Source organism: Eurosta solidaginis, chromosome 4 (genome assembly GCF_040869045.1).
Source record: "Eurosta solidaginis isolate ZX-2024a chromosome 4, ASM4086904v1, whole genome shotgun sequence".
Taxonomy (NCBI): Eukaryota; Metazoa; Arthropoda; class Insecta; order Diptera; family Tephritidae; genus Eurosta; species Eurosta solidaginis.
Genome location: NC_090322.1, coordinates 21,608,147 through 21,630,461, shown reverse-complemented (window position 1 = coordinate 21,630,461; position 22,315 = coordinate 21,608,147). Strand labels below are relative to the sequence as shown.

The window sequence follows — 22,315 nt, the reverse complement described above, 5'->3', positions numbered from 1 at the left end:
AATTTTGGAGGAACGATCAGTGGTCCTCTCCTCTACTCCCGCCATCCGCCCTCCATCAATTGTTTTTATTAGCACGCTTTTATTAGCTTTACCTGTATGTTTCTATGTAACTTTTTATTCGCTCCAATGCGCCTGCTGCCTTATTAACATGGTTTTATAATTAGCTTCACCTTATTTGTAATCCCGTAATCCCGGATCCCGCCGGGGTAATTTCGGGACTATTTCGGGATCATTTTGGGACCCTTCCGGGATCATTTCTGTATAGTTTTCGGCATCCGTCCGGGATCCCGTCAGGGTTATTTTGGAACATTTTCGGAACTATTCCGGAATCATTTCGGGACTATTTCGCGATCATTTGGGGACCCTTCCGGCATCATTTCTGGATGGTTTTCGGGATCCGTCCGGGATCCCGTCGGGGTACTTTCGGGATCATTTGCGTACCTTCGAGAGATAAATTCTTGATGGTTTCCGGGATCATTACGGAAATTTTTCTGGGTTGTTTTGGGCCCCTTTAGGCATCATTTCTGGATGGTCCTCGGGATTCGTCCGGCATCCCGTCGGGGTCATTTCGGGACTTTTTCGCGACTAATACGGGATCATTCGGCATCATTTCTGGATGGTTTTCGGGATCTCGTCGGGGTCATTTGGGGACTTTTTCGGAATCATTTGGGGGCTCTTCCGGCATCATTTCTGGATGGTTTTCGGGATCCGTCCGGGATCTCGTCGGGGTCATTTGGGGACTTTTTCGGGATCATTTGGGGGCAGGGTTTTCGGGATCCGTCCGGGATCCCGTCGGGCTCATTTCGGGACTTTTTCGCGACTAATACGGGATCATTTGGGAACCCTTTCGGCATCATTTCTGGATGGTTTTCGGGATCCGTCCGGGATCCCATCAGGGTAATTTCGGGACTATTAGGGGATCATTTGGGAACCTTTCCGGCATCATTTCTGGATAATTTTCGGGATCCGTCCGGGATGCCGACGAGGTCATTTCGGGACTATTTCGGGATCATTTGGGATACCTACCGCATCATTTCTGGATGGTTTTTGGGATTCGTCCGGGATCCCGTCGTGGTCATTTCGGGACTTTTTCTGGACTAATACGGGATCATTTGCGGACCCATTCGGCATCATTTCTGGATAGTTGTCGGGATCCTGTCACGGTTATTTCAGGACTATTAGGGGATCATTTGAGGACCTTTCCGGCATCATTTCTGGATTGTTTTCGGAATCCTTTCGGGATCCCGTCAGGGTCATTTTGGGACTTTTTCGGGGCTAATACGGGATCATTTGGGGATCCTCTAGGGGTCGTTTCGTGACTTTTTCTGTTTTATTTCGGGATCATTTGGGGACCCTTCCTGCATAATTTCTTTATGGTTTGCCGGATCCATCAGGGTCATTTCGGGACCATTTTGGGATCATTTGGGGACCCTTCCGAGATCATTTCTGGATCCGTCCGGGATGCCATAGGAGCCATTTCGGGATTTTTCGTTACGTTTCCGGGATAGTTTTTGGATCATTCCGGGATCATTTCTGGATCTGTGCGGGATCCCATCTGGGTTATTTCCGGACTATTTCGGGATCATTTTGGGATCCTTCCGGAATCATTTCTGTATGGTTTCGCGATCCGTCGTTGATTCCCTCGGAGCCATTTCGGAACTTTTTCTGGAGTATGTCGGGGTCATTTCGGGACTATTTCGGGATCATTTGGGGTACCTACCCGCATCATTTCTGGATGGTTTTCGGTATCCGTCCGGGATCTCGTCGGGGTCATTTGGGGACCTTTTCGGGATCATTTGGGGCTCTTCCGGCATCATTTCTGGACGGTTTTCGGGATCCGTCCGGGATGCCGTCGGGGTCATTTCGGGACTTTTTCCCGACTAATACGGGATCAGTTGGGAACCCTTTCGGCATCATTTCTGGATGGTTTTCGGGATCCGTCCGGGATCCCATCAGGGTAATTTAGGGACTATTAGGGGATCATTTGTGGACCTTTCCGGCATCATTTCTGGATAATTTTCGGTATCCGTCCGGGATGCCGACGAGGTCATTTCGGGATTATTTCGGGATCATTTGGGATACCTACCGGAATCATTTCTGGATGGTTTTTGGGAATCGTCCGGGATCACGTCGGGGTTATTTCGGGACTTTTTCTCGACTAATACGGGATCATTTGCGGACCCTTTCGGCATCATATCTGGATAGTTGTCGGGATCCGTTCGGGATCCCGTCACGGTCATTTCGGGACTATTAGGGGGTCATTTGAGAACCTTTCGGGCATCATTTCTGGATAGTTTTCGGAATCCTTTCGGGATCCCGTCAGGGTCATTTCGGGGCTTTTTCGGGGTCATATAAGGATGGCTTTCAGGATTCGTCCGGGAACCCGTCAGGGTAATTTCTGGACTTTTCCGAAACTATTTAGGGATCATTTTGGGACCTTCCCAAGATCATTTCTGGATGGATTTCGGGATTTGTCCGGGATGCCGTCAGGGTCATTTTGGGACTACTAGGTGAGCATTTGAGGACCTTTCCGGCATCACTTCTGGATGGTTTTCGGTATCCGTTCAGGATCCCGTCGGAATAATTGCGGGACTTTTTCGGGATCATTGGGGTCCCTTCCGACATCATTTCTGTATGGTTTTTGGGATTCGTCCGGCATCCGTCGGGGTCATTTCGGGACTTTTTCTCGACTAATACGGGATCATTTGCGGGCCCTTTCGGTATCATTTCTGGATAGTTGTCGGGATCCGTTCGGGATCCCGTCAGGGTCATTTAGGGGTGCGTTCGAGATCCCGTCAGGGTCATTTCGGGACTTCTTCGGGACTATATCGGGATCATTTCTGGATGGTTTATGGGATCCGTCCATAACCCCTTAAGGGTCATTTCGGGACTATTAGGTGATCATTTGAGGACCTTTCCGGCATCACTTCTGGATGATTTTCGGTATCCGTTCGGGATCCCGTCGGAATCAATGCGGGACTTTTTCGGAATCATTTGGGATTCCTTCCGGCATCATTTGTGGATGGTCCGGGATCCCGTCGGGGTTATTTCGGGGACCTTTTCGGGGCTAATACGGGATCATTTGGGGATCCTCTAGGGGTCGTTTCGAGACTTTCTGTATTATTTCGGGATCATTTTGAGACCCTTTCTTCATAATTTCTTGATGGTTTGCCGGATCCATCAGGGTCATTTCGGGACCATTTTGGGATCATTTGGGGACCCTTCCGAGATCATTTCTGGATCCGTCCGGGATGCCGTAGGAGCCATTTCGGGATTTTTTGTTACTTTTCCGGGATAGTTTTTGCACCCTTCCGGGATCATTTCTGGATCTGTGCGGGATCCCTTCTGGGTAATTTCCGGACTATTTCGGGATCATTTTGGGATCCTTCCGGAATTATTTCTGTATGGTTTTCGCGATCCGTCGTGGATCCCCTCGGAGCCATTTCGGAACTTTTTCTGGAGTATGTTTGGATAATTTAGGGACCCTTCCTATTTATTTTCTGGATGGTTTTTGAGATCCGCCCGGGAGCCCGTCAGGGTCATTTCGGAACCTTTTCGGGATCATTTTGGAACACCTTCAGGGATCATTTCTGTGTGGTTCTCTGGATACGTCTAGAATCGTGTCGCTGTCATTTCGGGTTTTTTTGGGACTATTCGGGGAACTTTTGGAGACCCGTTAGGGGCATTTCTGGATGGTTTTCGGGATCCGTCCGCGATAGCGTGGGGGTCATTTCGTAGCTTTTTCTGGATAATTTCGGGATCATTTGGGATCCTATCAGGTTATCAGCTCATTTAGTTCTTTTTTTTACTCAATTACAAAAATAAAATGCATTAGACAGAAAAACAAATTTTAAACAGATAATAAGCAGGCTAACGCGAATAGCACATATATTTAAATTTCTCCTTGCGGACGGGGCCGCGGGTAAAGGCTAGTATATATATTATAAATGGGAAAGTTTGGATGTTTGAATGTTTGGATGTTTGTCCAGACGTTTGTCTTTGTGACTCAATCACGCAAGAACGGCTTTACCGATTTGGATGAAATTTTGCACACATATAGCCAATAGTCTAGAAGGATCTACTAGCTATATATTTTTCAAAAGGGGCGTGGTCCCCGCCCCATAGGAACAGTTATAATTTAATTTTATATTTTTTCGTCTTTGCGACTAAATCACGCCAGAATGGCTACACGGGTTTTGATGAAATTTGGGACACAGACAGTAGTCTACTAGCGAAATTTTTTTTCGTACATGGAAAGAGGGTGGGGGTCCCACGACCCCTTCGATAAATTACTTTTTAATAATTTTTACACATTATAACTTTACGTATACTGACCGTCACCAATATCACAGACTCAAGGGGTCAAATAAGTCGAGGGCTTACAAAGTGAGCAGTGACACCCCCCCCCCCCCCTTTATCTCCCCCTCTGGTGTAAAATCTATAAATTGTTATGACTGAATATAAAGTTTCTCCTAAATCAATAGTTTTTGGTATCTGGCACATACAGATCGAGATCTAGACAATTTTGGAGGAACGATCAGTGGTCCTCTCCTTCTACTCCCGCCATCCGCCCTCCTTCAATTGTTTTTATTAGCACGCTTTTATTAGCTTTTCCTGTATGTTTCTATGTAACTTTTCATTCGCTCCAATGTGCCTGCTGCCTTATTAACATGGTTTTATAATTAGCTTCACTTTATTTGTAATCCCGTAAGGGTCATATCGTGACCCTTCCGGGATCATTTCTGGTTGGTTTTCGGGATCGGTCCGGGATCCCGCCGGGGTAATTTCGGGACTATTTCGGGATCATTTTGGGACCCTTCCGGGATCATTTCTGTATAGTTTTCGGGATCCGTCCGGGATCCCGTCGGGGTTATTTTGGAACATTTTCGGGACTATACCGGAATCATTTCGGGACTATTTCGCGATAATTTGGGGACCCTTCCGGAATCATTTCTGGATGGTTTTCGGGATCCGTCCGGGATCCCGTCGGGGTACTTTCGGGATCATTTGCGTACCTTCGAGAGATAAATTCTTGATGGTTTCCAGGATCATTACGGGACTTTTTCGGGGTTATTTTGGGTCCCTTTAGGCATCATTTCTGGATGGTCTTCGGGATTCGTCCGGCATCCCGTCGTGGTCATTTCGGGACTTTTTCGCGACTAATACGGGATCATTTGGGGATCCTTTCGGCATCATTTCTGGATGGTTTTCGTGATCCGTCCGGGATCTCGTCGGGGTAATTTGGGGACTTTTCCGGGATCATTTGGGGGCTCTTCCGGCATCATTTCTGGATGGTTTTCGGGATCCGTCCGGGATCTCGTCGGGATCATTTGGGGACTTTTTCGGGATCATTTGGGGGCTCTTCCGGCATCATTTCTGGATGGTTTTCGGGATCTGTCCGGGATCCCGTCGGGGTCATTTCGGGACTTTTTCGCGACTAATACGGGATCATTTGGGAACCCTTTCGGCATCATTTCTGAATGGTTTTCGGGATCCGTCCCGGATCTCGTCGGGGTCATTTTGGGACTTTTTCGGGATCATTTGGGGGCTCTTCCGGCATCATTTCTGGATGGTTTTCGGGATCCGTCCGGGATCCCGTCGGGGTCATTTCGGGACTTTTTCGCGACTAATACGTGATCATTTGGGAACCCTTTCGGCATAATTTCTGGATGGTTTTCGGGATCCGTCTGGGATCCCGTCGGGGTCATTTCGGGACTTTTTCCCGACTAATACGGGATCATTTGGGAACCCTTTCGGCATCATTTCTGAATGGTTTTTGGGATCCGTCCGGAATCCCATCAGGGTAACTTCGGGACTATTAGGGGATCATTTGGTGACCTGTCCGGCATCGTTTCTGGATAATTTTCGGGATCCGTCCGGGATGCCGACGAGGTCATTTCGGGATCACTTGGGGTCCCTTCCGGCATCATTTCTGGATGGTATTTGGGATTCGTCCGGCATTCCGTCGGGGTCATTTCGGGACTTTTTCTCGACTAATACGGGATCATTTGTGGGCCCTTTCGGCATCATTTCTGGATAGTTGTCGGGATCCGGTCGGGATCCCGTCAGGGTCTTTTTGGAACTATTAGGAGATCATTTGAGGACCTTTCCGGCATCATTTCTGGATATTTTTCGGGATCCTTTCGGGATCATTTAAGGATGGCTTTCAGGATTCGTCCGGGAACCCGTCAGGGTTATTTCTGGACTTTTCCGGGACTATTTCGGGATCATTTTGGGACCTTCCCAAGATCATTTCTGGATGGATTTCGGGATCAGTCCGGGATGCCTTTCAGGGTCATTTTGGGACTATTAAGTGATCATTCGAGGACCTTTCCGGCATGACTTCTGGATGGTTTCCGGTATCCGTTCAGGATCCCGTCGGAATCATTGCGGGACTTTTTCGGGATCATTTGGGGTCTCTCCCAAGATCATTTCTGGATGAATTTCGAGATCTGTCCGGGATCCCGTCAGTGTCATTTAGGGATGCTTTCGAGATCCCGTCAGGGTCATTTCGGGACTTCTTCTGGACTATATCGGGATCATTTCTGGATGGTTTACGGGATCCGTTCAGGATCCCTTAAGGGTCATTTCGGGACTATTAGGTGATCATTTGAGGACCTTTCCGGCATCACTTCTGGATGATTTTCGGTATCCGTTCGGGATCCCGTCGGAATCATTGCGGGACTTTTTCGGAATCATTTTGGGGCTCATCCGGCATCATTTCTGTATGGTTTTCGGAATTTGTCCGGGATCACGTCGGGGTTATTTCGGGACCTTTTCGGGGCTAATACGAGATCATTTGGGGATCCTCAGGGGTCGTTTCGTGACCTTTTCTGTATTATTTCGGGATCATTTGGGGACCCTTCCGGCATAATTACTTGATGGTTTGCCGGATCCATCAGGGTCATTTCGGGACCATTTGGGATCATTTGGGGACCCTTCCGAGATCATTCTGGATCCGTCCGGGATGCCATAGGAGCCATTTCGGGATTTTATGTTACTTTTCCGAGATACTTTTTGGACCCTTCCGGATGCATTTCTGGATCTGTGCGGGATCCCAGCTGGGTCATTCCGGACTATTTCGGGATCATTTTGGGATCCTTCTGGAATCATTTCTGTATGGTTTTCGCGATCCGTCGTGGATCCCCTCGGAGCCATTTCGGAACTTTTTCTGTAGTATGTCGGAGTCATTTGGGGACTTTTTCGGGATCATTTGGTGGCTCTTCCGGCATCATTTCTGGATGGTTTTCGGGATCCGTCCGGGATCCCGTCGGGGTCATTTCGGAACTTTTTCTCGACTAACACGGGATCATTTGGGGACCCTTTCGGCATCATTTCTGTATAGTTTTCGGGATCCATCCGGGATCCGGACGGGGTCATTTCGGGACTATTTCGGGATCATTTGGGGGCTCTTCCGGCATCATTTCTGGATGGTTTTCGGGATCCGCCCGGAATCCCGTCGGGGTCATTTCGGGACTTTTTCGCGACTAATACGGGATCATTTGGGAACCCTTTCGGCATCATTTCTGAATGGTTTTCGGGATCCGTCCGGGATCCCATCAGGGTAATTTCGGGACTATTACGGGATCATTTGGGGACCTTTCCGGCATCATTCCTGGATAATTTTCGGGATCCGTCCGGAATGCCGACGAGGTCATTTCGGGACTATTTCGGGATCATTTGGGATACCTACCGGCATCATTTCTGGATGGTTTTTGGGATTCGTCCGGGATCCCGTCGGGGTCATTTCGGGACTTTTTCTCCACTAATACGGGATCATTTGCGGACCCTTTCGGCATCATTTCTGGGTAGTTGTCGGGATCCGTTCGGGATCCCGTCACGGTCATTTCGGGACTATTAGGGGATCATTTGAGGACCTTTCCGGAATCATTTCTGGATAGTTTTCGAAATCCTTTCGGGATCCCGTTAGGGTCATTTCGGGACTTTTCCGAGACTATTTCGGGATCATTTTGGGACCTTCCCAAGAACAATTCTGCCGTCAGGGTCATTTTGGGACTATTAGGTGATCATTTGAGGACCTTTCCGGCATCACTTCTGGATGGTTTTCGGTATCCGTTCAGGATCCCGTCGGAATAATTGCGGGACTTTTTCGGGATCATTTGGGGTCCCTTCCGGCATCATTTCTGGATGGTTTTTGGGATTCGTCCGGCATCCCGTCGGGGTCATTTCGGGACTTTTTCTCGACTAATACGGGATCATTTCTGGATAGTTGTCGGGATCCGTTCGGGATCCCATCAGGGCCTTTTCGGAACTATTAGGAGATCATTTGAAGACCTTTCCGGCATCATTTCTGGATAGTTTTCGGGATACTTTGGGGGCCCATCAGGGTCATTTCGGGATTTTTTCGGCATCATTTAAGATTGGTTTTCAGGATTCGTCCGGGTAATTTCTGGACTTTTCCGAGACTATTTCGGTATCATTTTGGGACCCTCCCAAGATCATTTCTCGATGGATTTCGGGATCTGTTCGAGATGCCGTCAGGGTCATTTTGGGACTATTAGGTAATCATTTGAGGACCTTTCCGGCATCACTTCTGGATGGTTTTCGGTATCGGTTCAGGATACCGTCGGAATAATTGCGGGCTTTTTCGGGATAATTTGGGGTCCCTTCCGGAATCATTTCTGGATGGTTTTTGGGATTCGTCCGGCATCCCGTCGGGGTAATTTCGGGACTTTTTCTCGACTAATACGGGATCATTTGCGGCCCTTTCGGCATCATTTCTAGATAGTTGTCGCGGTCCGTTCGGGATCCCGTCAGGGTCTTTTCGGAACTATTAGGAGATCATTTGAAGACCTTTCCGGCATCATTTCTGGATAGTTTTCGGGATACTTTCGGGGTCCCATCAGGGTCATTTCGGGACTTTTTCGGCATCATTTAAGATTGGTTTTCAGGATTCGTCCGGGAACCCGTCAGGGTAACTTCTGGACTTTTCCGAGACTATTTCGGGATCATTTTCGGACCTTCCCAAGATCATTTCTGGATGGATTTCGGGATCAGTCCGCGATGCCGTTAGGGTTTTTTTGGTATTAAGTGATCATTTGAGGACCTTTCTGGCATCACTTCTGCATGGTTTTCGGTATCCGTTCAGGATCCCGTCGGAATCATTGCGGGAATTTTTCGGAATTATTAGGGGTCCCTCCCAAGATCATTTCTGGATGGATTTCGGGATCTGTCCGGGATCCCGTCAGGGTCATTTAGGGATGCGTTCGAGATCCCGTCAGCGTCATTTCGGGACTTCTTCGGGACTATATCGGGATCATTTCTGGATGGTTTACGGGATCCGTCCAGGAACCCTTAAGTGTCATTTCGGGACTATTAGGTGATCATTTCAGAACCTTTCCGGCATCACTTCTGGATGATTTTCGGTTTCCGTTCGGGATCCCGTCGGAATCATTTGCGGGACTCTTTTGGAATCATTTGGGATCCCCTCCGGCATCATTTCTGGATTTGTTTCGGGGCTATATCGGGATCATTTGGGGATCCTCTAGGGGTCGTTTCGTGACTTTCTGTATTATTTCGGGATCATTTGGGAACCCTTCCGGCATAATTTCTTGATGGTTTGCCTGATCCATCAGGGTCATTTCGGGAGATCATTTGGGGACCCTTCCGAGATCATTTCTGGATCCGTCCGGGATGCCGTAGGAGCCATTTCGGGATTTTTTGTTACTTTTCCGGTATAGTTTTTGGACCCTTCCGGGATCATTTCTGGATCTGTGCGGGATCCCATCTGGGTCATTTCCGGACTATTTCGGGATCATTTTGGGATCCTTCCGGAATCATTTCTGTATGGTTTTCGCGATCCGTCGTGGATCCCCTCGGAGCCATTTCGGAACTTTTTCTTGAGTATGTCGGGATAATTTAGGGACCCTTACAGGATATTTTCTGGATGGTTTTTGAGATCCGCTCGGGAGCCCGTCAGGGTCATTTCGGATACGTCTATAATCGTGTCGTCATTTCGGGTTTTTTCGGGACTATTCCGGCAACTTTTGGAGACCCTTCCGGGGCATTTCTAGATGGTTTTCGGGATCCGTCCGCAATAGCGTGGGGGTCATTTCGTAGCTTTTTCTGGACAATTTCGGGATCATTTGGGATCCTATCAGGTTATCAGCTCATTTAGTTCTTTTTTTTACTCAATTACAAAAATAAAATGCATTAGACAGAAAACTAAATTTTAAACAGATAACTTGATAAGCAGGCTAACGCGAATAGCCCATATATTTAAATTTCTCCTTGCGGACGGGGACGCGGGTAAAGGCTAGTTTTATATAAATAAAAAAAATTGCCTGTCATATAACGTCCACATTTATGCTGACGATGTTCAATTGTATACGTGCTGTCTTTTCGAATGTATGAGTTTATGTATACGTAATTTGAATCATGATCTTAGTCAAATAGGTGTATAGGCGTTTATGAATGGTTTATGTCTAAATCCTAGAAATTCGAAGTGTATTGTCATCCTTAGAAAGCCGCTAGCTACAAATGGCTTAGACAATATTATGTTTGAAATTTCTATTATAGAATATGTTGACACGGCAAGAAATCTTGGCATAGTTTTTAACGAAACATTGACCTGAAAAGACCATATATTTAGTACCGTAGGAAAAGTGTACGGTATGCTCCACTGTGGTTGACACAGTATATACTCCGCTACATATTCGACTACTTTTATCCAACTATAACGCTGGGAGTAAAAAGAAGCTTAATGTTGCCCACAATAACATTGCTAGATACGTTTACGGGCTTAATAGACTTGATCACGTTTCCTGTTATTCTGCAAAGTTGTTAGACATTTCTTTTGACAACCTTATAAAGGTTAGAACATTTATTATCTTACATAAGATTATCTACACGAAGGAGCCTTATTAACTATATCGAAGGCTTCAATTTCTTCATTCTACGAGGACAATGGTTCTTGCACATGTTAAACACCGTATGCTAATCTCTGAACGACAATTCTTCGTTACTTCGATCCGTATTTGGAACTCCCTTCCAGCCAGAATAAGACAAATAAGTAATGCACTGCATTTCAAAAAAGAATTAATCTTGTTTTATAATTGACTCACCTCTCCTTCTTCAACTGACTTTCTTTACTGATCTTCTATCCGTTTTTCTTGCCACCTCCTATTTTCTCTAAGGATAATAAGTCCCTTTATTCTTATTCCTGTTCTGCGTCCCTAGGCTAAGATCTATAAAATTTATTGTAATCATTATGTCTTAGTTTACAAATTATCTTTTGTTTATCTAATTTATTGAAACATTTTTGAATTTTCGCTTAGGCTCGCGAGCTTCTCGACATTCAACTTAATCGATTCATTGCGGTTTTATATAGAGCTTACGATTTCTTCTGGAGCACAAGCGAAAATGTCCGCAAAACCACAAGTAAAAAACCCCGAAATGTATAGAATATTGCCAATGCAGCGACTGAATTGAAAGTTGAGAAGATCGCGTGTATTACGAGTAATTCGAGATTCGAGAATCTCGCGAGCCTTACGAGTAATTCGAGAATCTCACGAGAAACCGTGTTCTTGATGTCTTGTTGAAAAATAAAATATTGCGAAACAAATGATATGTATAATAAATATGTTTTGAGTTAAACGTCATTGAAGGAATGTAATCAATGAAAAATTCACAAGTAAAAAAAAAAACAAGTGTATAAATACTGTCCATACAGCGATTAAGTTAGAATGTCGAGAAGCTCACAAGATTTACGAGGACTTCGAGACACGAGAGTCTTGCGAGAAGTGGAGTTCTCGATTTTACGGGTCTCGAAAATCTCGCTTGTCTTTGAGAAGAAATCGTAAGCTCTAAATGTGAATGTATTTCACACAGGGAATAGGGATTTCGTGTTGGGTATTCTGATTATAGGGATTTTGATTTTGGTGATAAAGAGGGTAACGTCAACTCATTTGAAGGTACGTATTTGGAGCTAGTGTAAATGTAGTATTAAAATCATCGTCATAACGTCGTTTTTATTATAACTTTTCATTCTGTCTTTAAAATAGCTTTGCTCGCGCCGGACATATATCCGCCCATATGCGCACTCATACCGGTGAAAAGCCATACAAGTGCAAGTACTGCGAAACTGGCTTTGGGCGAATAGGTGTACTACATAAGCATTTACGTGTACATCTGGGTGTAAATGTTCATAGATGCAAGTTTTGTCCCTTGGCTTTTCCTTTAGCTTCGGAGCTACGATTACATTTAACGTCTCATGAAAACGAAGATTCGGAGACTCGTGAACGAAATATGACAGCTTTAAAGGAAGAAGAGGCCAAATTAGAGCAGAAACTATTGGAGAGTAAACCTAGAAGGTGAGAAAATAACGTGGCATTAACAGAATATTTGATCACCGCAATGTAGTGGTAGTCAAACAGTTTCAAATATGACCGCTTTTTGCGAGCGTATTATTAGATATCGGACAAAAATAGAGTGAAGAATTTTATAATAGATTATTTTCCCTTCCAAAAATACCAAATATTTATATGTACTGGATAAGTACCTGCTGTGCGATATACTGGTACGAAGTTATAGATAAATCGATTTTTAGTCAAGTGCACAAAAATTGAATTTTTATGCTCGCAATGTTCCGGTTAAGATTTTTCTTAGATGAATATTTGTCGTTTTGGTGCAGAACTATTGTGTGAAGTATTTATAATTTTTTATAGCTCGAAGCAGAGTATAAGAAATGCTATCACTTTTTATGCCACGCCTGTGCTCTATGCTCCGTTTTTGTTCAGGGGCCCCGTAAGCAAAAAAACAAAAAAAAACAACTGCGGAGTAATGTAGCATGTTCAATCACTATTGATGACAATTTGTGATCGGTCTCACCTATTGGATGGGGCGAAGCACTGCTACGACAACAACAACAACACCATGTTCAATCACTGCCTGAAACATATATCCTTCCTTCCTTCCTTAATTGGCGCTTACCCGTTTAAACGGTTATTGCCGCCCAACAAGGCGCGCCAGTTGTTGTTTCGGTTGTAGCAGTGAGGCGCGCCCATCGCTCCTCTCTGCCAACCGGCGCCAATTGGTCACACCAAGGGAGTTTAAATCGTTTTCCACCTGGTCTCTCCAACGGAGTGGGGGCCGCCCTCTACCTCTGCTTCCATAGGCGGGTTCCGATAGAAATACTTTCTTGGTCGGAGCGTCATCTTTCATTCGCATAACATGACCTAGCCAGCGCAGCCGCTGCATTTTAATTCGCTGGACTATGTTGATGTCTGCGTATAGCTTGTATAGCTCATCGTAAAATTTTCTTCGGTACTCGCCATCGCCAACGCGTAGAGGTCCATAAATATTTCGAAGAACTTTTCTCTCGAACACTCCCAGAGCCGTTTCATCTGATGTTGTCATGGTCCATGCTTCTGCACCATATAGCAGGACGGGAACGATAAGTGTCTTTTAGAGTATGATTTTCGTTTGCGAGAGAGGAATTTACTTGTCAATTGCCTACCTAGTCCAAAGTAGCATTTATTGGCAAGAGTGATTCTTCGCTGGATTTCCGAGCTCATGTTGTTGATAGTGTTGATGCTGTTTCCCAAGTAAACGAAGTCTTTTGCTATTTCGAAATTATGGCTGCCAACAGTAGCATGGTTGACAAGGCGCATATGCGCTGACTCTGCTCGATGACAGCAGGTGCTTCGTTTTGTCCTCATTCACCTTCAAACCCATCTTTACCGCTTCTTTTTCCAGTTTGGAGTAAGCAGGACTAACAGCGCAGGTGTTTAGGCCGATGATATTAATTTTATGGGCATACGCCAGTAATTGCACGCTTTTATAGAATATTATTCCAGAGTGGTTAAGTTCTGCAGCTTTTCTCCAGCATCAAATTAAAGAAATCGCACGTTAGGGGGTCACCCTGTCTGAAACCTCGTTTAGTTTCGAACGGCTCGGAGAGGTCCTTCCCAATTCTGACTGAGCTGATGGTGTTGCTTAGCGTCATTTTGCACAGCTGTATAATTTTTGCGGGGAAACCAAATTCAGACATAGCGGCATATAGGCAGCTCCTCTTCGTGCTGTCGAAGGCGGCTTTACAATCGACGAAGAGATGATGTGTGTCGATTTTTTTCGCGGGTTTTTCCAAGATTTGGCGCATTGTGAAAATCTGGTCGATGGTAGATTTACCAGGTCTGAAGCCGCACTGATAAGGTCAAATCAGTTGATTCATGGTGGGCTTCAATCTTTCGCACAATACACTTGACAGGACCTTATATGCGATATTAAGAAGGCTGATTCCGCGATAGTTGGTGCAGTTTGCAGTATCCCCCTTCTTGTGGACTGGGCAAAGAACACTTAGATTCCAATCGTCGGGAATGTACTATTCCGCCCATATTTTGCGAAGAAGCTGATGCCTGCGCCTTACCAACTCCTTGTTGTTGTTGTTGTTGTAGCGATAAGGTTGCTCCCCGAAGGCTTTGGGAAGTGTTATCGATGTAATGCTCCTTTGTCGGATACAGATCCGGTACGCCCCGGTACCACAGCACCATTGAGGTGCTAGCCCGACCATCTCGGGAACGATTTATGTGGCCACATTAAACCTTCAGGCCATTCCCTCCCCCCCTACACCCAAGTTCCATGATGAGCTTGGGGTCTCCAGAGCCTCGTCTGTTAGTTGAACAGGATTCGCCGCGGATAGGTGAGGTTGACAATTGGGTTTGGAGAAGCTATATATTGCACCGGCAACCTGAAGGGTTGAGCTACACAGCCCCTTGAATCTGCTGTTTTAGTCGCCTCTTACGACAGGCATACCTACCGCAGGTATATTCTGACCCCTAACCCGCTGGGTCCTCCCCCCCCCCCCCCCCCCCCCGTTTTTGAATAGCTCCGCAGGCAACCCATCTGCGGCCGCGGCACTGTTGTTGTTCAATCTGGTTATTGCTGTTCTTACTTCGTCATAATCGGGTGTGGGGACATTTATTCCATCATCATCGATTGCGGGGTCGGGTTCGTCATCCCTGTGCGGTAAATCGCAGTCTCCATTTAGGTGAGCAGAGAAGTGTTCCCTCCATAATCCAAGTACTTTCTGTACATCAGTTACAAGGTCACCGTTTTCATTCTTACAGGAGTTTGCCCTGGTCTTAAAACCTTCCGTCTGTCGCCGAATTTTGTGGTAAAATTTTCGGGCGTTATTCCTGGTGAATAGCAGCTCAAGCCCCTCGCACTCACGCCTTTCTTCCTCTGCTTTTTTCTTCCTGAAAAGGCGTCTCGCTTCCATTTTTAACTAGCGATGCCCTCGCTTTTAACGTAGGCAGCGGCATTCTTCATCGTACCAGTTGTTTTTCCGTGGCCGCCGGTAACCAATTTTTTCCTCGGCGGCAGTACGAAGTGCTTTGGAGATATGCTTCCACTGCTCCTGCATTCCGTCAGGCTGAGTTGTGCTCTCAGATAGCAGGTGTGAGAGTCGAGTTACGAAATCATTGGCAGTCTGTTGCGCTTGCAGCCTTTCGACGTTTAGATTTCCTTGTGTTTTTTAGTCCTTCGTTTTAGATCTTCATGAAAAACCGAAAAATTAAAGTTTTATTTCGAATAACTTTTGCCAATAAATGCTACTTTTGAAATTGAAAAGGATAGTGCTTTCTCTGTAAACGAAAATCATGCTCTTCAAGTCACCTATAGTACCCGTCCTGATATATGGCGCAGAAATGTGAGCCATGACAACGGCAGGTATTAAAGGGGGGTAAATTTAACCCCATTTAATTTGTGAATCCTGTTTCTTTAGGAAGTATTCAAATACGAAGGGAAAGCAGACTACGCGCACATTTTTACTCGTTTTGTTTTTTAGATACAATAAATAAAAAAATTATTAGGTTTTTAGAACTTTGAATGGCGAATTATTCTGTATAGATACTATATTTAGTGATAGTAGAAAATTCTAGGTCATAAAGAGAGGTATTTTGCAACACCAGGTGATATTTCATGTTGCTCATTAATTTATGAACTAATGGCTAAAAGAAAATTATATACATATTGTAACGAATTTACTTGCAAATTCTCTTATTTGCACTTTTGCTAAGTTCGTATCACTAAAATGTTGAATAAATAACTCCAATATTGAATACTGGAAAAATGACAATAACGCTTATACTTTGCAACTAGCTGGCTTAATAACCAAACTGATAGCTTAAATGAACTGACTTTCAAAATAATACTGCTATGGCTCGCTAGATAGCGTCTTAATCGAAACTGCTAGATAGCTCAAATCAAACTGAATTCCAGCGCCTCTACATTTGCTGCCTTTTATACTCTCTGATTTCAACGTTCGCATCTTCTAGGCGCCCTTGCATAACACGTGACAGATCTGTATCTTCTAGCTGACACTTTTTTAGCTGTTCCTTGTCCCATTCATCTGTACATGTTATAGTCATTAGCCGGACATCTATAATTTCTTCTTTAGCCTTGGCTTTTGAACAGTGCTTGAATTCCAAACTACATACATGACCTTCGTGACATTGCATCGGCATTTCCATGGGTACTACCTTTCCGATGCTCAATGGAAAAGTCATAGCTTTGTAGTCGCTCGATCCACCGTGCCAATTGTCCTTCCGGATTACGGAACTGCAGAAGCCATTTTAAAGCTGCGTGATCTGTCCTGACACGGAATCGCTGGCCGTAGAGGTATTTGTGAAAATGTTTAATGCACTCTACCAATGCCAACAGCTCTCTCCGCGTAACGCAGTAGTTCCTCACTGGTTTTCCAATGGAACGGCTGTAATATGCAACTACCTTCTCCTGTCCATCGACCAGTTGTGATAAAACGCCTCCTATAGCATATCCGCTCGCATCTGTATCTAGAATAAACGTTGCTCCTGGAATCGGATATGCCAACATTGGGGCAGTGCACAAACGCTCTTTCAATGTTTGGAAAGCTACTTCTTGCTCCTTCTTCCATTCAAAAGCTTTATTTTTTCTTGTTAGCTCGTGGAGACTGTGGGCTACGCTGGCAAAATTTGGTACAAATCGGCGGTAATATGTGCACAGCCCAAGGAAACTTCTCAATTCATGCAGATTCTGTAGTCTTGGCCAATTCTTTACTGCCTCTATCTTTTCATTCGCTGTACGGATACCTTCTGTCGTTACCTTGTGACCCAAATAATTTACTTCCTTTTTAAACAGCGCACACTTTTTGGGACTTATCTTCAGACCAGCGCCAGCTATTCTCTGGAAAACTTCATCTAAGTTTTTAAGATGTTCATCAAAGTTTTTGCCCAATACGATGATGTCGTCCAGGTAGACCAAGCATGTTTTCCAATGTAGTCCTTTCAATACCTGATCCATGAGTCTCTCGAAAGTAGCTGGTGCATTACATAGTCCAAAGGGCATTACTGTAAATTGCCAAAGACCATCTCCGACGCTGAAGGCTGTTTTCTCTTTGTCTTCCTCCTTCACCTCCACTTGCCAGTAGCCGCTTTTGAAGTCCAGTGTGGAAAACCATTTCGTACCAGAGAGCAAGTCCAGAGTGTCGTCAATTCTTGGCAATGGGTAGCTATCCTTTTTCGTAACGTCATTCAACTTCCGGTAGTCCACGCAAAACCTCATTTTTCCATCCTTCTTCTTTACAAGTACTACCGGTGAGCTCCAGGGACTAGCTGATGGTTCGATGACGCCGCTGTCGCTCATTTCTTGTATAATTTAACTCACAACTTCCCGCTTCGCCAGTGGAACACTACGTGGAGCTTCACGTATCGGCCTCGCGTCTCCAGTGTCAATTTGATGTTTCACAACAATGGTGCGGCCTGGTTTGGAACCATCCTTGTCAAATATGTTTGCGTACTTTAGGAGCAGTTGCCTTGCCTTACTCTGATAATCTTCCTCTAGCCCCTCCGTCCATGCCGTGATGTCATTTGAAAGATCAGTATTACTAGATGAAACGTGTTCCTGGAGCTGTTCACAGTTAATAACTACTTCAGCCTTTGGCCCAAAATAGCTCCTTTGGTCAAATTGAATGGTGACTTGAACTCATTGAGTACTCTTACCAGAATACGTCCATCTTGTTTTGTTATAGCCAGGGTTTTTCCTACAAGTATGTTCGGTGCTGATTTGTTTGCTGCTTCGACAACCCACAATTTGTTTGTCCCACAATCTATATCAACCTTTGCCCAGATGACTGCTTCGGATTTTGGTGGTATTTGCTGACTCTCTCGTAGCCGAAATTAAGTGGTACATCCATGTTCTTATATCGCTGGTCGATTAAGAAGTCCACTCCAATTATGATTTCATCAACAATCTCTGCCACTATAAAATTGTGTACTACCGTGACGTTCCCAATTGCGACTTCACATGATACTTCTCCTAGAACCGTGCTGTCTTCTCCAGTGGCTGTATCCAATCTTGCTCCATGCAATGGTCTTATCTTCTTGTTGACTAAATCCGCTCGAATAATGGAATGGGATGCACCCGTATCTACAGTCAGTAACCGTTCCTTTCCATCCACATGTCCTCCGACAGTAAGATTACTTGACCTTCTTCCAATTTGTGAGATAGAGATTATGGGGCATTCAATTGAGGGAGCCAGCTGTCGCCCCTTGCCGCTGACTCGCTTTAGTTTAGCGATTGAGTGGATTTTGAGATTTGCTCCTCTCCTTCAGCTCTGCGTTTACGGCCACCCACATTGCTGGAACTGTTAGGATTGGTACTGCAATAACGTGCAATGTGCCCTGGCTTTCCACATTTAAAGCATTTGATGGCACCATCGTTTTTCTGCTGCGTTCCTTTTAATGCTTCCAAAATTGTGTCTACCCACTCTGGCCTTTCCACTTCCACGTGATGAGCTTTGTATGTGGGCTTACTCAAAAGTGACGCTGTTTCCTGAGTCAGCGCATGGGATACCGTTTCTGCAAATGTTGGCTTTGGGTTTGTGTATGTGGCTCGCTTCGTTTCGACGTCCCGTATGCCATTTATAAAGCTCTGAATTTTTACCCTTTCGGTGTATTCCACGGGTGCGTGGGCAGTCGCCAAATGTGCAAGCCTTTCGACATCTGAGGCAAACTCCTGCCAAGTCTCATTAGCTTTTTGGTAGCGGTTTTGCAACTCTATTTGGTGTATCTGCTTCATGTGTTCGCTTCCGTATCGTCGTTCTACAGCAGCCATCAAGGCGTCATAACTGTCCCGTTCGTACTCTGGAATAGTCTGTAAGATTTCGGCAGCTGATCCTTTCAATGCTACGAATAGTGCAGCAACTTTATCTTCAGCACTCCAGTTGTTCACTGCTGCAGGTCTTTAAGCTTCAGTTTGAGAAGACTGAAGCTTAAAGACCTGAAAGGAACAGAACCGTCAAAGGATGGTGTTTTTACCTTTAGATCGCTTGCTGAAACAGCTGGGCGATGTAATTGCAACTCCTGTATACGACCTCTCAAAGCATCCACCTCGGCTTCGATTTTTTCCTCAAACTGCGTTATTTTCTCGTCCATACGCGCTTCGAGTTTTGATTATATACGCGCCTCCTGCGCTTCGAGTTGTACTGTTATGCATGTCTCTTGTTCTTTCAGTTGTGTTTCCATCTTTGATGTTATTCGTGTCTCTTGGGATTCCATCTGTGATGAAATATACGTTTTCTGTTCTTCCAGTTGGGATGCCATATATGTCTTCTGTTCTTCCAGTTGGGATGACATTTGTGACGATATTTCTGACATTTGCGACGACATTGATGTTACTGTGGATGTTTGTGCAGATATTGCAGCCAATATCATGTTCAAGTGTGTGCTGGTAACTGTCTGCGATGTTTCGTTTTTCTCTTAAATTTTTGTTGTCTCGCCATCAAGATGAAAGACATACTCTTCCACGTTAATTCCCTCTAATTCCATTGCCTCTCGTAGTCGTGCTTGAAGTTCGATTTTAATGCCGCTTGTATTCAATCCACGGCTCTCCAACTCCTTCTTCAGCTGCTGGATCTTCAATTCACTCCACTTTCCCATGTCCAAGTTTTATTCGAAGTCTTCGGAATTTATTCAACAATTCCTCTTCTGACACCAATTGTAACGAATTTACTTGCAAATCCTCTTATTTGCCCTTTTGCTAAGTTCGTATCACTAAAATGTTGAAAAATAACTCCAATATTGAATAATGGAAAAATGGCCTTTATTAAAGTACTTCACAATAACACTTATACTTTGCAACTAGCTGGCTTAATAACCAAACTGATAGCTTAAATGAACTGACTTTCAAAATAATACTGCTATGGCTCGCTAGATAGCGTCTTAATCGAAACTGCTTGATAGCTCAAATCAAACTGAATTCCAGCGCCTCTACATTTGCTGCCTTTTATACTCTCTGATTTCAACGTTCGCATCTTCTAGGCCCTTCCATTTCCAGAATCTACTAGATGCCATCAGCTCTCAAACTTCGCAAACTTCTCTCATTGCATACTTTCAGGAGTATCTCAGATATATGCATGTGTTTGTGCATTGATTCTCCGCTGCTCGTATACGTACATGGTACATATGTGTAGACGCAATTATTGTTTCCTTTATGTAGATACATAATGATTGATCTATGGATGTGCATGATATCACTGTTTAGCATCGGCTTACAGATAGCAGCACCCCTTAGTTTTGCTAATATTCGTAACAATATTATATAATAAAACGTTATTGGACGTCATATTTTAATAAACTCTATCATGATAAAAACAACTTCGTTTCTTTAATTATCTGTGTTTATTATTTATTCAGATGCACAAAAAAACATGAAGAAGGCAAACAACTTAAACAACAAGGCAACGAACTCGATTGCGATATTTGTGGTAAATGTTTTAGTCGAAAAAGTTATTTAAGTCATCATAAACGAATCCATAGCGGCGAAAAGCCTTATAAATGTGATATTTGTGAAATGCGGTAAGTTTTCTTATGTAACATTTACACTGGACCAAAAGCGTCAGTTTGGGTTCAAAATTCCAAATACAATGCCTTTTAGAAATAATTTGATCGTATTTCATCGCGTTTGGCCCCTGAAAGTACGATCGATATATTTCTTTATCGTATTTAAAGTTAATGCATTTTCTTGCGATGCATTGATGTCCTGACAGTCGAGTGGGAAAGGTACAAGAATATGCAAATGACGCAAATGTAAACGCTTTGAAATGGGGATTAACACTAAATCCCCAAACACAAAATCCACAGCTAAAAAACATCCCTAAAATCATCAACTCCAACACGAAATCTGCGCGCATTTTTGGGACAATGTCACAAACACAAAGTCCACAAAATGTTATATAAATAAAAACATTACCCGTCATATGAGGAATTGTGCAAGTATATATACATACAACTTAAGGAGCTCAGATCCTTTCACTTAAAAAAATTAAGGAACCAACTTGCTCCAAACAAACTAAGAAGTTGAAATTAGTAAAGCGCTGAAATTTAAAGTTAACAAAATCTTCTTTATTTATATGGTTGTATATTAACTTAAACACCAAATCGGCTTAGTCGTACGGATCCCCGACAGCAACTGCCCAAACGTTCTTGGCGGTTTGTTAAAGAAACCTCAGCGCCGGCGGCAGCGGCGCAACCCTTACGCAAGTGTGTTAGAATGCAGGTGAGAATGACCGTGGCCTTGATTTCCCACAAGCGTTGCGTTATTAAATTATTGGTATTGCATTAAATATGCTTACGCTGCAGCGCATGCAAGGATATGAAAATTATCCTCTACTAAAGCACTCATCAACAGCTTTCATTTGATATCCATAGTACACACACATTCTAGGGGTTTCCGGCTCCACGTTTTGGCCTATGTCTCGAGACCCTAGTCACCAATAGGTATGAAAACTACCCTGTAGTAAAGCACTCATCAACAGCTTTTATTTGATATCCATATTGTATAAACATTGTCTCGGGGTATCCGGGTCCTATATCCCGAGGCCCAAGTCACCCAGCGGTATAAAAAATAATCTGTAGTAAAGCACACATCAACAGCTTCAATTTGATACCCATAATGTAAAAACACACCCTAGTGTTACCCTGATCCACGTTTTTGCCTATATCTCGAGACCCTAGTCACCAATAGGTATGAAAACACCCTGTACTAAAGCACTCATCAACAGCTTTCATTTGATATCCATATTGTATAAACATATTCTATTTTTGCCCGGGTCCACGTTTTGGCCTATATCTCGAGACCCTAGTCACCAATAGGTATGAAAACTACCCTGTACTCATGCACTCATCAACAGCTTTCATTTGATATCCATATTGTGTAAACACATTCTACTTTTGCCCGGTCCACGTTTTGGCCTATATCTCGAGACCCTAGTCACCAATAGGTATGAAAATACCCTGTACTAAAGCACTCATCAACAGCT

The 22,315-nt window shown here is 44.3% G+C and overlaps 1 protein-coding gene across 1 annotated transcript in view; it reads left to right on the top strand.

Moving 5' to 3' along the window:
- LOC137248425 (zinc finger protein 91-like) overlaps window positions 1–22,315 on the top strand; it is a 191,521-nt gene that overhangs the window by 128,754 nt on the left and 40,452 nt on the right. Inside the window, exons 12-13 of the mRNA XM_067779363.1 lie at window positions 12,024–12,332; window positions 20,691–20,852. Coding sequence (XP_067635464.1) covers window positions 12,024–12,332; window positions 20,691–20,852 — 471 coding nt within the window. The remainder of the gene's footprint in view (window positions 1–12,023; window positions 12,333–20,690; window positions 20,853–22,315) is intronic.